At 38.7% G+C, this 16,684-nt stretch overlaps 2 protein-coding genes across 2 annotated transcripts; both read left to right on the top strand.

Moving 5' to 3' along the window:
* The first annotated feature begins 838 nt into the window (after positions 1-838).
* Positions 839-6,582, top strand: LOC133534072 (uncharacterized). The gene is made up of 2 exons (XM_061873166.1): positions 839-4,265; positions 6,533-6,582. The coding sequence occupies exons 1-2, from the start codon at positions 1,718-1,720 to the stop codon at positions 6,580-6,582; spliced, it is 2,598 nt and encodes an 865-aa protein (XP_061729150.1). The 5' UTR covers positions 839-1,717.
* Positions 6,583-15,776: 9,194 nt separating this feature from the next.
* Positions 15,777-16,571, top strand: LOC133534071 (receptor-type tyrosine-protein phosphatase S-like). Its single transcript, XM_061873165.1, has one exon. It carries the CDS (start codon positions 15,777-15,779, stop codon positions 16,569-16,571), a length of 795 nt encoding a protein of 264 aa, XP_061729149.1.
* The last annotated feature ends 113 nt before the right edge of the window (positions 16,572-16,684 follow it).

The following is a 16,684-nucleotide window of genomic DNA, read 5'->3' as shown; positions in this document are numbered from 1 at the left end:
GAGAGGATATTATATATATTTACTAATCAATTGTAGTTGTTGAAACCTGTCACAGTGGTTTTATAAGTGGCTGTTTTAACAATGCGGTTTTTGGTTATATTTGGGATTGTCGTTGCATTTGATTGATCCCAGTTATGACTAAAGGTATCAAATCCTAAACCAACTGGCTCTTAATTTAATTAACAGTTGTACTCTTTGCGAGATGTCGCATATGATAATTTAGTAAAATGGCTGATCTCATGATATTAGGGGCAACGCTTATATCATTGTCTTGTATATTTTCGTTCTTGGTCACTCATGTCATTTATTTACTATTATCCCGGTTTCAGTACTTGATAGTCTGAACCTTACGTGTGATATTCCATTAGGCTACATGCCTCAGGTACTGCAGACGGTGCAAGGTCCAAGTGACTTACCTATGGAAACATTTCACGTGGGATTTGCGGCTTGACATATTAGGGAGTTGTCCATAGAGCGGTGTATGCATGATAATTTTATGAGATTCAAAAGGTTGCCTTATAGTTGACTGCAACCAGCTATTTTAGTTTACAGTATATTAAGGTGATAAAGTTGTGTGAAGCCAGACTACACCCCGTCGATCCTACCTAATTTTATAGCGTATTTATGAATGTGTTATCATAAGTACTAATATATCTTTACTTATATTTGATCAAAAGGTATCAAATCTTAATCCAACTGGCTTTTAATTTAATTAAGTCTTACTCTTTGCGTGAAGTTGCATATGATAATTTAGTAAAATGGCTGATCTCATGATATTAGGGGTGTAAGGTTCTATTATATTTAGAAAAGAAACTAAACCGAAATTAGTAACTGCATTGACTATTCTGGTGGCGTCATGCCCGATGGCGGAAAAAAAAACGGGAGTGAGGTGACTTGGCGCGCAGGGGCATTCTTGACCGGGCGACGGAACCGAACGGACGTCTGTGATTAAAATAGTTGGAAATACAAAAAGTGTTGATTTGTTTTTTGAGGTTGTTTACAAGTGGTAGCTTGAAATATAATTTATCTTCATCACAACAAGTGTTCATTATTTCCGAGGTTGTTTACAAGTCAGCCAGTGGGATAACGAAATTCCGTAAGTACTCGCTCACATGTATATTCTGTTAATAATGCATATTATATCAAATATGATATAAGGAGTCTTTGCTAAATAAGGTGCTAGAGTAATTTGGACACGAGTGTAAAGTTAGGTTGGTATATTTTACATAGTTTTGTGTAAAATATATTTGAATGCAATAAGTACTCAGATTTCTAGAACAAACACTTTTATTTCGATAAACTACCTGTTCCTGCATATTTGTATTAGTGATTACGATCACGTGATAACCACGTGTTTTATAAAACACATGTTTTATACAACATCTGAATTACACCAGCCACCTGATATGCGGGTGATAAAAAAAAAACAGATATAGGTGTACCCCAAGGTACTATACTACCTACATGAATGCTGTAACCACTTAAAAATTTTTTTTTGGAAAACTTAGGATTTTCTAAATTTTTGCTTTGTCAATCATCGTGCCTAAGGTCAACAGGGGTATCACAGGGGAGCTAAAATTTCATTAGTTTTGCGCTAGGACGCACCGTTTTCGAGATATAAGAGAAAAGAGAAATCTTAAAGTTCTAGTCGCCTAAAATTACTCCCTACCTCCCTAGTTAAGGTACTAATGTTACTGTATGCAACGAGTTTCAGATAATGGATGAAGAATATGGGAAACGCCGAAGTTTAGTGACTCCAGAGCGTGATCGCTCCCGATCGAGGCGCAGTGGGACGTATGTACGACGCAGGAGCCGCAGCCGCAGCCACAGCCGCCGCTTGAGGGAGCGAGACCTGGCTCTAAAGAGGGAGCGAGAGCGTATTCGGCAGATGGAGGAGGATCTGCAGAAAGAAAAAGACGCCGAGCGCCGCTCACGGAGGAACGAACGCAATTCGACGTCAAGACGAAGCCGCGAGCGTCGCAGCCGCAGCCGACCACCGAGAGCCGGGATCAGCCACGAGCCGCGCAGCCGCAGCCGAGAGCGGGGCCCCAGAGCAACGCGCGATCGGGCAGGAAGGGATTCCACGAGCATCGATCGACGGCATAAAAGGTCATGTAGTCCTTCTTTCTCTTCTAATGATATTGTCAAAATAATCAAATCAATTAAATATGTCTTACCGTCTCAGCCGACAACACAAAGCCAAATTCCGATTAACAGAAATATCGACTACAAAAACATTATTCCAGAATTTAACCCATCCGAAAAAAATCAAAGGATTGATGTGTGGTTAAAAAAAGTCAACGAGTGTGCTAAAGTTTACGGCTGGGACGAAAAGACGGTTATACATTTTGCTATGCAGAAACTGACAGGGTTAGCTAAGACTTGGTTTGAGAGCCTTAATACAATTTTGTTTTCATGGGACGAGTGGCAAACTAAATTGGCTAACGCATTTCCATCAGAACAAAACTACGGGCAATTACTAGAAGACATGTTGAAACGTAGGAGTAAGTACCAAGAATCTATGGAAAATTACTTTTACGAGAAATTAGCGTTGCTTAATCAGTGCGAAATCACGGGTAGGCGAGCAGTCGACTGCCTTATTCATGGTATCACAGATAAAACTATGCGATCTAGTGCTTTAGCTTTACGGTGTGAGGAACCCGATCAGCTTCTTAAATTTCTACTAAGCAATAATAAAGAATCATTCGTAAATATTTCGTTGCCTAAGGATAGGAGCGTGACTGGGGGTGATGAGAAGACGTCTAGTAGAGCCAGCACGAAATTAAATCCTAACATATTTTGTTATAACTGCAAGGAAAAAGGGCATATTTATTCTCGCTGTCCTAAGCCTTTAGTTAAATGTAGTACGTGCCAAAAGGTGGGCCATAAACCAGAGATGTGTAGGCTAAAGTCAGACTCTGGTTCGACAAAGGCTGACACTGTACCCAGAGTGATGCGCATATACGGATCTAACCCGTCTGACAAATTTAGAAAATCAGTACAAGTTAATGGTGAGACAGTGGGAGCCTTTGTCGACCTAGGAAGCGAAGTCACTCTTATACGAGAATCCAGTTTCTCTCATCTTGGGCTTTCTCATGATTGCATTCCTATTACGATGATAGGTTTCGGTGATAAGCTCGTACAGTCTTTAGGATCGGCGGAGTTGACCATAACAATTGATGGTGTATCCGCCACCGTTATGTGTAGGGTAGTTAATGATAGTCTGCTTGAAAAGTCGATGCTCATAGGTCAGACTTACTCTGAACAACCACATATCGTGGTTTACAAAGATGCAAATAAGTTGCAATTTTTACACATAGGTACAGAGCTTCCTAACTTACAAGAGCGTGCCGATGGAAAGTTAGAGAGAGTAAGAATTGTAGCACGTAACAGGATATATGGGGTAGCTAGCGTAAGAGCCGCCACTGGGACAGAGTTTAGTGGTAACGTTGTGTTAAATACTAAAGTGGTAGGGAAACCTCAAGATCAGTATTTGGTTTGTGGCGGGATTTATGAGGTGAAGCAGGGTAACCTTTTTGTAATGGTTATGCCCTGTGCTGCGTCTTGTTACCTACAAGAAAACTTTGTATTTGCGCGAGCAGAACGTGTAGAGGCGGTATATAGGTTATCGGATATAGGTACCACAGTACGCCAGTACGAAAATGAAATAACTGTAGAAGAAACCGCGTCATCACCGTTTGATGAAAAACAACTCCATATAGGTAAAAATGTTACCGAAGATGATAAAAACAAGCTCGTCAAACTTCTCAGCTGTTACGAAGATTGCTTTGCTTCTGATTTAGCTAGTCTAGGTTGCACTAATACGACCGAAATGAATATAGAGTTAAATAGTGAGCGACCGGTCGTATATAGACCTTACAGACTGTCACATCATGAACGTGAGAAGGTCCGTGCGATGATAGATGATATGTTACAAGCTGGTATAATCAGAGAATCCGTATCTAATTATGCTAGTCCTATTATACTCGTCCGAAAGAAGGATGGTGGCGTCAGACTTTGCGTCGATTACAGACTACTCAATTCGATAACCGTAAAGGAACGCTACCCAATACCGGTAATAGAAGACGAGATCGCTCGTTTGGCCGGCCAGTCATGGTTTATCACGTTGGATCTGATGTCCGGGTACTACCAGGTACCAATCTCGGAAGGTAGTAAGCATTTGACAGCGTTTGTCACGCCGGATGGCCAATACGAATATAACCGGATGCCGTTCGGCCTGGCAAATGCGCCAGCGGTGTTCCAACGTATGATGAACCGTGTGCTGGGACCGGCCAGATTCGATAAAGCTACCGTATATATTGACGACCTGTTAATTTTTGGCAAGACCTCCGCGGAATGTTTAAGTAGGTTAGAAGAAATCCTTTTGTCGCTAAAAAAGGCTAATTTGAAGCTTAACTTATCTAAATGCAGTTTCCTACAAAACGAAATCAACTACTTAGGGTTTGAAATTAGTTCAGCTGGCATGCGGCCGGGAAAAGCAAAAATCCAGAGTGTGGTCGATTTCCCACGACCCGAAAATGTGCATAATGCTAGACAATTTCTTGGACTTGTGAGTTATTTTAGAAAATTTATACAAGGTTTTGCTCAGTTAGCCCAGCCTATAACAAAATTGCTTAAAAAGAATGCTATATGGGAGTGGGGAAACGACCAAGAAGAGTCGTTTAAAACGTTGAAAGAAAAGTTAGTTGATAGGCCTGTACTGGCAATCTATGATCCTACTGCAGAAACGGAACTGCACACAGATGCGAGTAGGTTAGGCGTCGGCGGAATTCTCCTACAACGACCCTCGGGGAGTGGGGGCTCTTTTCATCCGGTGGCATATTACAGTCGCCAAACTACCCCGGAAGAGAGGAACTTCCACTCCTATGAATTGGAGACATTAGCCGTGATATGCTCGCTTAAAAAACTGAGAGTGTACTTATTAGGTAAGCCATTTAAGATAGTCACCGATTGTAGTGCTCTCCGCTCCACGTTCGAAAAACGCGATCTTATACCTAGGATCGCCAGGTGGTGGTTAGCACTGCAGGAATTTCAATGCACGGTGGAGTATAGGGCAGGAACCAAAATGGCACACGTCGATGCGCTATCTAGAAATCCCATTACCGATGTAGAAACCGAATGTCCCGAACAATACCCTTCTGTCATGACAATTTGCGATGATGACTGGCTTCTTACGCTACAAATGGGTGATTCGGAACTCTGCCGCATCCGCGATACCATCAGTAGTAATCTAGACCCCAAAGGCGTAGAATACATTAAATCAAATTACGTTTTACGGGACAATAAAGTATTTAGATGCATAGGCGGTGATAAAGAATGCTTGAGGTGGGTAGTCCCGAAGGGCGCTAGATGGCAAATATGCAAGCGTAATCATGATGATATAGGTCATGTAGGTTTTGAAAAAACACTAGATAGAGTTAGAAGAAATTACTGGTTTGCAAAGATGAAAAAGTTTATAAAGAAATATGTAGGAGCCTGTATTGAGTGCGCATATGCCAAAAAGGGTACAAATGCAAAGGAAGGCCTTTTACATCCTATAGAAAAGATTAAAAAACCGTTTCATACGCTGCATATAGACCATCTTGGGCCCTTCATTAGATCAAAAACGGGACACACTTATATATTATCCGTAGTAGATGCATTTACGAAGTTTTTATTCATAAAACCGGTCAAAAACACGAAAACTCAGAACGTTATAAGGGTATTGCAGGACATATTCGACACTTTCCGAGTGCCTGATCGAATCATTAGTGACCGTGGCTCGTGCTTCACTTCTCATGCGTTCAGAAGGTTTTGTTTAGATCGAGGCATTAAACATGTCTTAAACGCAGTGGCCAGCCCGCGAGCAAATGGCCAAGTCGAGCGATACAATAGAACGATCCTCGACTCGCTGACAGCTCAGGGCCTTGGAACGGATGAGAGAGAATGGGATAGGGAATTAGGGAAAATTCAGTGGGGACTAAACAATACAGTGCAGAAGACGATCGGTAGGGCACCAGCTGAAGTTATGTTCGGGGTTGAAATGACAAGCGAATATAATCCTGTTTTAAATCAAGTTGCAGATAAGACACAAAATAAATTGTCCCTAACGTCTATTCGTAGCGAGGTTAAGGATAGAATTGACAAGGCTCAAGACGCTCAAAAACTACGTTATGATCAGGGTAGACGTCCTGCGCGTTCTTATAAGAATGGCGATTTAGTAAAAATTACTAAAGTTGCATTCCAAAATAATGGCAAGAGTACCAAACTTATGCCTTCATACGAGGGGCCCTTTAAAGTAGTTAAGGTACTAGGTAACGACCGTTATAAGGTAGCTCCTATTTCTGGATATGAAGGTATGAAGAACAAACGAAAAACTACAGTGGCTGCGGACAGAATCCGCCCTTGGATACATATAGCCTCACTAGAAATCGATAGTGATAACGAAAGCGATAACGACGTTTCTTACATAGAAGAGGTAGACGATTCAGAAAACTAGCTATCGCAAATGTATTTTTTTGTCTCGTTTCAGGTCGAGTGCTAGAAGACGCGGAAATGGTTGGCGTGCTTAGCTTGGCCTGAAACGAGATGAACAAATCTGGATATATGTTTGATTGCATATTTGGTTACAAGGTTATTTGGTTACACGGCTACAAGGATATTGGGTTACAAGGTTACAAGGTTACAAGTATTTTGGTTACAAGGATATTTGGTTACAAGGTTAATAGGATATTTGGTAATAAGGCAGCAGGGATAATTGGTTATATATATTTTTTTAGTTATAAGGTTACTCGTTTACTCAGTTTCTTAGTTCCATATGCATAGTTTCTATGATAGAGAGTTAACTAATTATATAGCTACTTGGATACATGGTAAATCGTAATGAATATAATTATTATTCCAATAGATAATCACTCACATAATGTTTATTATATAACAGTAAATTGCTATTAAAATCAATATAAATTGTTATAGATAATTATGTCTAAAAAATATATATACTAGTTTTATATTCGTTACATTTAATTAGATATGAATGACATAATGATGAATTTATGTTTATATAAAATTTGAATTGAATTGATTGATTTAGTTTTCTATAAAATTATCTTGAATGTAAAACAATTTCTAGGTCTGGAATGTCCTTGCTCGCCGAGTGTAAGGTTTTGGTTTCACCAGATACGTGCCTGGGGACATGCACGTCATCAGGATGGTCGAGTGTAAGGTTCTATTATATTTAGAAAAGAAACTAAACCGAAATTAGTAACTGCATTGACTATTCTGGTGGCGTCATGCCCGATGGCGGAAAAAAAAACGGGAGTGAGGTGACTTGGCGCGCAGGGGCATTCTTGACCGGGCGACGGAACCGAACGGACGTCTGTGATTAAAATAGTTGGAAATACAAAAAGTGTTGATTTGTTTTTTGAGGTTGTTTACAAGTGGTAGCTTGAAATATAATTTATCTTCATCACAACAAGTGTTCATTATTTCCGAGGTTGTTTACAGGGGCAACGCTTATATCATTGTCTTGTATATTTTCGTTCTTGGTCACTCATGTCATTTATTTATTATTATCCCGGTTTCAGTACTTGATAGTCTGAACCTTACGTGTGATATTCCATTAGGCTACATGCCTCAGGTACTGCAGACGGTGCAAGGTCCAAGTGACTTACCTATGGAAACATTTCACGTGGGATTTGCGGCTTGACATATTAGGGAGTTGTCCATAGAGCGGCGTATGCATGATAATTTTATGAGATTCAAAAGGTTGCCTTATAGTTGACTGCAACCAGCTATTTTACAGTATACTAATTAAAGTAATACAGTTGTGGGAAGCCAGACTTCACCCGGTCGATCTTTATAACACATTTATGAATACGTTATCAATACGTCAATCACAACATAAGTGCTAACATATCTTTATTTATATCTGAGCATATTAGTAAACCTTATATATTATTAATAGAACTTGCTACAACTTCTTGTTTCATAATTTTCTTTATCCTAAAGTAGGAATATTTTGAACTCCTGATGTATCCCACAATGGCATTTTATAGGAAGAAGGTAGGGTTTATTATAGTAGTCTTGTAAATAATATTCAATAATTTTGATAGGATTTTATAATTGCCTATTGGTTCAATGCACTTAAAATAGCGTTTCATTTTATTGACATGGTTTAATATTCGTCTTTCTTTAAGAACGGATATGTTTTGTGCTTGTTGGAACATATTTCAGATTTTATTTTATCATGTAACATGTCTCACACCTCAGAGAGCTTGGGTTGTTATTTATCATGATGTTGGTCTATATTTACCACTAAATGATCACGCCATACCTAATTTAAATGAGGTTTTAATTTGTCTTTATCTGTGACATATTTTGTTATGTTTGTGTACAGGTTAAATTGGGCAGTCAGGTTTTTGTTCCGTCTTGTTTTCCTGACTTAGGTATTTGGCCCTAGTAATCAAGGCGGTATATCCGAATGGGTCCTAATCAGACTTCATTGGATATAGAGTTCATAAATTATTGAATCATATTCAATCAATTTTAATGTAATAAATAAAATTTATTAGCAGTTAATACATTGTTTATTTTATACTTCATCCCTTTTAGCCTAGACCCTTATCTACTAAATTTCAGTATTACTTTCCAAAGGTTTCAATAGAGTTGAGGAAAGTAATAGTATTTCAGCTTACAAAGCTTTTGTAGTAGAGTTTGAGCCAGGTTATGATATTACAATCAGAAATTGCACAAAGTGTCAGGCCGTGCCGATTCACGACGCAAAGGGTGAACCATGCGGTTCGAGAATGGACGGCTCAAACACATCGTTATTCACAAGTGTTCTTATTATCTGATTGTTGATTTATTTATATGTTTGCCTATAGACATCTAATTTTAATTAAGAGTAGCATTGTCTTTCTGGGCGGGAGTGTCGCGAACGTATTGCGAACCAGCTAATATTTGCCAACGTCATGGAGTAGATGGCGCTAGTAGTCACGTTTAACTTAAGTAACCGCTTCTAGGTTATTGGGATTTTTTGAGGGAAGTTGAGAGGGTAGATGAGAACGACAGTAGGAAAAAGGTTGTGTGCGAACAAATCGACGCGGCAGTGATATTTGCTTTTAGATCAAGTCAAGAACGTTCTTATGGTGTTATTAGAATAATGATGTGTCTCGGGTATATTGTGACCCACGTTATCAGTACTCAGAGTGAACAGTGATCCAGTGAGGCTAATATGAACTTAAGGTAAACTTTGTGTGAGGAATGGGGTCGCTATAAGGGGAGGTTTGGAGGCGACTATTAAGCTCAAGAAACCAGGTGGATAATCATGTGATACTCATGTTATATGTAGGTAATAAAGTCGGACACCAGCACAACTCATATCGTCATCTCACTAACATCCAGGCCTCGTATAGGTATGTAGTACATTTACATATCGCTTTCCGGTATCCGTAAAAGCATTAGCTCACTCGATAGGTTAATAAGTATGGTGAGCTTGACGACAATTGGCAGATAATGTACTTTCAAATGTACGCACATATGTGATGCAAGGGTGGCCTAGTCAAGTTAGTGACTGTGTAAAGCCATTTTTCTCTGTTAGAAACGAATTGGCAATTGAAAAGTCATGCGTAACTAGGGGTCATAAGGTCGTGATTCCTATTATATGTCGTAACAAAATCCTAACGGCATATTGGCCACTTAGGGTCTAATAAAATGAGAGCAGAGGCTCGGAGCCGGTTTTGGTGGCCGGGCATGTATAGATAAGTTTGTTTCTTCGTGCGAAATATGTACTTCTTTACGACCTTCGCCCCCACGCGCCCCTCTCACACCCTGGCCGTTTCCGCCACGCGCATTCCATCGAGTACATTTAGATTTTTAAGTTTAAATAATAGAATGTATTTAATTGTTATTGATGCATATTCAAAATGGCCTGAATGTTTTGATGTTTCAAACGGATATGGGACTAAAGTAGTGATAGAAAAGATATGTGAGATAATGTCAAGGTTTGGGTTGTTTCACACCATATGTACTGACAATGGTACTTCTTTTGTTTCAGTGGAATTTGAGGATTTTTGTTTGAGGAACGGAATTACTCATTTAACTTCTCCAACGTATAACCCGAGTAGCAACGGACAGGTTGAGGCTTATGTCAAAATAATAAAAAAAGCGCTGAAATCATTCATTTTGTCCAGACAAAATCCCAGGATTAATCCGAAATCATGCGTTGTGGGCACTACTTACGTACTCAATAACGAAGTTATATGACATTAGGTAAATGGCGTAACGCTGTAACCTATTTGCCGTTACCTCTGGTATTCCTTTGTCAGGATTAAATATTGACAATAAAGGTTTGTGATCAGTCCTAAGTACAAAAGGTACTGATCGCCCATACAAATAATGGTGATATTTGCGTACCGCATAGATTAATGCAGTTGCTTCCTTTTGGATCTGACTATAGCTCTTCTCGGCTGACGTGAGCGACCGGGACGCGTACGATACAGGTCTTTCGATACCATCGGCCCCAATTTGGGACAAACACGCTCCAAGACCCCAAGGTGACGCATCAGTAGTCAAAATCAGTTTAGCATCCGGATCAAAATGAGCCAACGTTTTATCTGAAATTAATTCCCGCTTAATGGTAGTAGGTAAATAGATACAGCTATATCTACCAGCAGTATGATATAGCTGTATCTACCAGCTATATCATGCTCTTTTTTCCATTGCCACGGAACATTTTTTTTCAACAGATTATATAATGGGCTTAAAATAGTCGATGCATTTTTCACAAAATTACGGTAATAATTTACCATACCCAAAAAAGATTTAAGTTCGGTGATACTAGTGGGGATTTTTGCATCACTTATTGCTTTTAGTTTGTCTTGACATTTGTGAAGACCATGCCGATCTATTTTAAATCCCAAGTACGACACTGAGTCCTGGAACAACATGCATTTGTCTTTTTGCAATACTAAACCTGACTCTTGCAGCCTATCAAACACTTTATTTAGCCTCATCATGTGTTCCGACCGATCACGTCCGGTTACCAAAATGTCGTCTTGGAAAATTAGAACACCCTCTAACCCTGATAGTATTTTATCTAAAGTCCGTTGGAATATTGATGCCGCCGATGCTAGACCAAAAACTAGTCTCGTGAATTTAAACAATCATTTAATCGTGTTTATTGTTTTTAACAGTTGCGATGACTCACTTAACAATAACTGGTTGTAAGCCTGCGATAAATCTAGCTTAGAAAACTGCTGACCGCCGTGTAACTTTGCGAATAGCTCCTCTATGCGCGGTAACGGGTATTTTTCTATCACTAACTGTTTATTTAAACTAACCGAATAATCGGCGCATAGGCGTATACTGCCATTGTGTTTTAAAACGGGCACTACAGGGCTTGCGTAGTCAGAAAATGGCACTGGTATAAGATCCCTAGTTCAACTAATCTATCTATCTCGTTTTCGACCTTTGGCCTTAATGCAAACGGCACAGGTCGTGATCTAAAAAATACTGGTTTGGCCTCTGGTTTTAAATGCAAATCGACGTAAACATTTTTACAGCAACCTAAACCACCTGTGAATAGTTTCGGGTACATACGTTCTGCTTTTGCGAGCCTTATGGTATAGTCTTGGCTACATTTTACATGAAAATGTTTTTGATGGGATTTAATTTATTTTTGTAAGTCGCTTATGAATTATGAAAATCCTCTATCCCCTAATTTAAAGGGTTGGAGGTGATTTACGTACCTCGACCCCGCGATACGTACATATAGATCTTTTGTACAATCTGCTTTTACTGATTCCTTATACAAACTTCAACCCCTTTTCCCCGTAACGCCCTTTTCCTCCCCATTTTCATCCTTACGGGGTGATTTTGGGGTCGAAAACTATTATATATCCTTCCCCATAACAAAAACTATCTACATACTAAATTTCAACTAAATCGTTTCAGTGGTTATTGATTCCCCATACAAATTTCCACCCCCTTTTTCACCCCCTAGGGGCAAGAAATTTCAATTTTTTGGTGTTTGTGTACTAATAATATCCCTAAGGGTTTTGATGATCATCAGTGAGTGTGTGAGTCGTCGAGAAATCGTTTTTTTTAGATATGAATAAAATCTAAAGCATGAGAGCTATGCAATAAAAAAAAATTATGCTTAATAAGTCCAGTTGTTTGTACAAACAACATAAATTCTGTTTCTTTGTGACTTCGTAGGAGCCAAGGACACTTGTTAACTCATAATAAACTTCAATGACCTTAATAGACAATAAATTATCACCACGCAAGCACATGCATTATTATCACGTTTTTAGGATTCCGTCGCCAAATGGCAAAAAACGGAACCCTTATAGATTCGTCATGTCCGATTATGTCACCGCCACTTTTTTCCGAAACTATAAGAGCTATACTGTTCAAACTTGGTAAGTAGATGTATTCTATAAAGCGCATTAGGATTCTTACACAAAAATAGAAAAAAAACAATAAATTTTGGGGGTTCCCCATACTTAAAACTGAAACTCAAAAAATCTTTTTTCATCAAACCCATACGCGTGGGGTATCTATGGATAGGTCTTTAAAAATGATATTGAGGTTTCTAAAAAAGTTAATCACCGGGCGAGATTCGAACCCGTAACGTAACACTCGTTTCTAGCCGTCCGCGTCTTAACCCGCTGGACCAGACGGACAGTGGCCGGCAACACGAAATTAGCGACCATATTCTGCGTCGAAAGAAAAACGCATGAAAACTCGAAAACACGCATTTTCCCAAACATAAGACTAATCTAGATCGATTGTTTACCCCCAAAAACCCCCATATACCAAATTTCAGCAAAATCGTTAGAGCCGTTTCAGAGATCCCGGAAATATAATTATATATATATATATATATATATACAAGAATTGCTCGTTTAAAGGTATAAGATCCAGAAATGTTGGGTCATCTTTTGTATCCGTTGGAACTGAGATAAACGGGATTCCTTAACTTCCATATACGGGTATTCCGGGAGCGTTACTAAAGGTTCCCCGATCAAAAAACTACCTGGAGTCAATACACTTAGATCAGCCGGATCCGAACTTAGAGGGCATAATAGTCGTGAATTCATCACCGCTTCAACCCTGGAGAAAAAGGTCGCCAGTTGTTCAAATGCACCAAGCACACGCCTACAATGAGTCTTTGCAAACTTAATTGCCGCCTCGAATAAGCCGCCGTGATTTGGACTTGATGGTGCATTAAAGAGCCACTTAATCTCGCGCTTAACACATTCCCGGTCAATCTCAGGTTGCTTTTGCCGCAGGAACGAGTACAGTTCCTTTAAGTATTTGTTAGTGCCCGTATAATTTGTACTACAATCTGACCGCAATAAATTTGGTAGTCCACGCCGAGATACGAAACGCGTAAGCGCGGCAACGAAGGCCTCAACCGACAATTGACTAACTACTTCCAAGTGGACAGCCTTAGTACTTAGGCAAACAAATATGCAAAGGAAACACTTCTCTATTTTTGCATTACGAAGGCTACTAAATTTTATGTAAAATGGACCGCCGAAATCTGTTGCCGTGCCGAGAAATGCTCGGGTGCATTTTACCCGATCGGGGGGGTAAGTCCGCCATGAAAGGTTGCACCGATCGCGGCCGGGTTTTATAACACGCTATACATTTGAACAGGAATGAATTTGATGTCGAAAGTTGAAATTCCAAACGAAAAAAAAATTATAAATTAAAAAAAAGGTTTTTTTAACCACAAAATTTCGTGTTAATCAGCACGCTCAAAACACTTGAAATGTGATTTTATTCAATGTTCTTTTTGTCAAGATATTTGCCGCTTAGTAACGTTATTATCTTCCTATTATTCAACGATCAGGGTTTTCCTTCGCCGGGATCAGACTTAGGTCAAACCTTATCTCCTTTATCTCCAGTTGGTAGCTCAAACTAAGATCGTTTGAATTGAACTATTTATAAGTTATTTGAGTCGTTTTCCTGTTATAATCTTCTGAAATCGGTATCACATTTGAGCTCAGTGCTCACGGAAATTATGACTAATGACTTGTGGTCTTTACCTAGAGTATTTGAACTCAAAATTTTAATTCTTTCAGCAGTGATCTTCCCTGCGTGAACTGGATAAATTTTTGATATTGAGTAATGAAATAATGAGCGGATTTGTATTTTTTACGTACAAATATTTTTTGGAAAATCAAATTACTCGTATGTGTATTAGTGCTAAGTGATTTAAAGAAACCATCACTTGATAGTTAAATAAAACAAAATGAAATAACTTAAACAATAATAAATATTTATTGTAAACTTAAAATAAACAAAATATTATAATTTTCTTATTAATTAAATTCCTTTAATTTGGAGATTCATTAAGTATGCGTCTTTGTCCGTAAAATGTGAACGTAGTTCCAAGAACATTTGACTGTTAGATCGAATAGTACCTATGAAGAAGAGTAAAACATAATTTAAAAAAAGATATTGGAAATTAGATAAAAAACTGAAATTTCTCTGCATCCTTATACCTAGTACTACTGACGGTATTGATATGGTGGCTGTATTTATTAGTTGATACAGACAGTAATCTGCAGCACAAAAGGTTGCAGTTCTTCCCACACCTGCCATTCCGTGGACAACAATTGGGCTTAGCGATGGCTGTCCGGTAGTCAATGCTTCGACGAAAAATTCTTGGTGATGCTTATTGACCACTAACAAAAAGTCAAGAAACGATTTTACATCAGGAGCTCCGTTTTCAGGCCAGTCTAAAAACTTGAAACAATATATCGTTCTTTTCTCTCCAGTCTGGATGTAAGTCAAACTTGAAATTGTCTCGGTGTAGTAATTTTCCAAATAGATATCCTCTTCGTTGAGTATGAAGTCTCTCAAGACACAGGTCGGCTGTGATGGTTCTCCGAGGTTGGTCAGTTGGACGATAATGCGAGAGTTTTGCTGCCAAATCATGGACCAGAAGCTATTCAAGGTGGACTTCATCGGCTGCTCAGTTGCTATGAATTTTTTACTTACGTTATATCCATCTATAAAGTTAGCGTTGATGTAGTCTGATCCATTGCAATCTTTTGCTAAGACCACACGAGTAATGTCCCAACATGGAAAGTATGAAAACCGAATTTTATCCTTATTTTCAGGCTTATGAAAGTTTTCACAGGTCCCACTTATCGATCTTGCAAGAATACTGGAATGTTCTTTACGGATCAAATTGATGTTATCCGGATAGTGAGCTCGTTGCACAAATTCAGAAGCTCCAAGAATTGTTGATGGTATCGAAGCCATAGCAGGAAATAAAAACTCTTCACTTAGGGTGAGACGCGTACAAGTGTTACTACAACGATTGGTTCTGTAACATTAAGAATAAATCAACGCTTATTAGCGCTTTTTATAGGATCTCTTATCCCTTATCATTATACTTCACTTGTGAACGTGGTTAGTGTGGTATAGTTGGGTTTCGTAGAATTGAATAAACAACGGCGTTATCATTCAACAGTTAGTTGTTTGTTGCGAATTAATTTATGATAATTAATATTATTATTATAGTTAGTCATTAACGTTTACCATTTATGGTTTTCAAGTGACATTAAACCATAATGAAGTGAAAATATATTTTTAATTGGGTTAATACGTCAAGTATTCCATGGTTCGTCATATATGATGGTAATAATGAGGAAAACGATTCTGTATAAATGAGGATTAATGGCAAACAATTCTTCAGTTCGCACTGTAATCTGGTGAAATTAACATACATCAATACAGCTGTATTCACAAAAATGAGTTACGACAATTCCAAAGCCTTGACCCGTGAAGACTACATGAGAGTACTCAGCAGTGAAAACTCTATTGAATATCGTTATCAAGAATACCAAAAAATAAAGGCGATTAAAACAGAAGGAACGTTTTACGCCTGTACAACTGCTGCTGATTTTGAAGATAAAAGATGTACAGAAAAGCTGTGCTTCGACCACAACTGTGTGGTCCTCTCAGAAGAAAAAGGAGTTACGGACTTCATAAACGCCTCTTACATCAACGGGTTTGAACAACCAAAGGCGTACATTGCTACAGAAACGCCGTATTCAAAAGTAACAATCTGCAAATTTTGGAAAATGGTTTGGGAACACCAGTCTAAAATTATTGTAATGCTTAATACACCTGCTCACGAAGAGGAGGGCATTTACTACTGGAACCCGAACGAAGGAGGTACGTTTCATTGTAAAAAATTCAGAATTGAGACTGTCAATGTTCAGAAGAATTTCGAGACATTCCAACTTACAAAACTTCGTGTCACACACGAAAACGGAGATGAATTGTTCGTGGAACACTTTTTATTTAACAATTGGCAGGATGAGATTAAGTCACCTCCAGCACATGACTTTCTTCAGTTAGTGAAGATGGTACGATTATACAATGAATTACAAGTCAAACAAGATTCTCCTACAAAAAGTCCCATGGTGATCCATTGCAGTGATGGGACGGGACGAACGATGGCGTTCTGTGCCATAGACACAGAAATTTCAAGGTATCTACAAGACAAGAGTGTTAACTCTTTCAGAACTGAAAAAGAGTAGATTTAACAGCTTTGACAGCGTGTTCGATATAAATTACTTAAGTTTCAGTTACTTGGTTTTGTATTGTTATTTTAAAACTTATCCTAAAGAATAAAACAGGTGTTTTCTATTTT

Source organism: Cydia pomonella, unplaced genomic scaffold, assembly GCF_033807575.1.
Source record: "Cydia pomonella isolate Wapato2018A unplaced genomic scaffold, ilCydPomo1 PGA_scaffold_48, whole genome shotgun sequence".
In the NCBI taxonomy this organism is placed as follows: Eukaryota; Metazoa; Arthropoda; class Insecta; order Lepidoptera; family Tortricidae; genus Cydia; species Cydia pomonella.
The sequence above is the reverse complement of the archived record's forward strand: the minus strand, read 5'-3'. Positions and strand labels throughout refer to the sequence as shown.

Coding starts and splice junctions, on each gene's coding strand:
- LOC133534072 (XM_061873166.1), top strand. CDS start 1,718: ATGGATGAAGAATATGGGAAACGCCGAAGTTTAGTGACTCCAGAGCGT. Junction 4,266..6,532: donor TGCGCCAGCGGTGTTCCAAC/GTATGATGAACC, acceptor GTCTCGTTTCAG/GTCGAGTGCTAGAAGACGCG.
- LOC133534071 (XM_061873165.1), top strand. CDS start 15,777: ATGAGTTACGACAATTCCAAAGCCTTGACCCGTGAAGACTACATGAGA.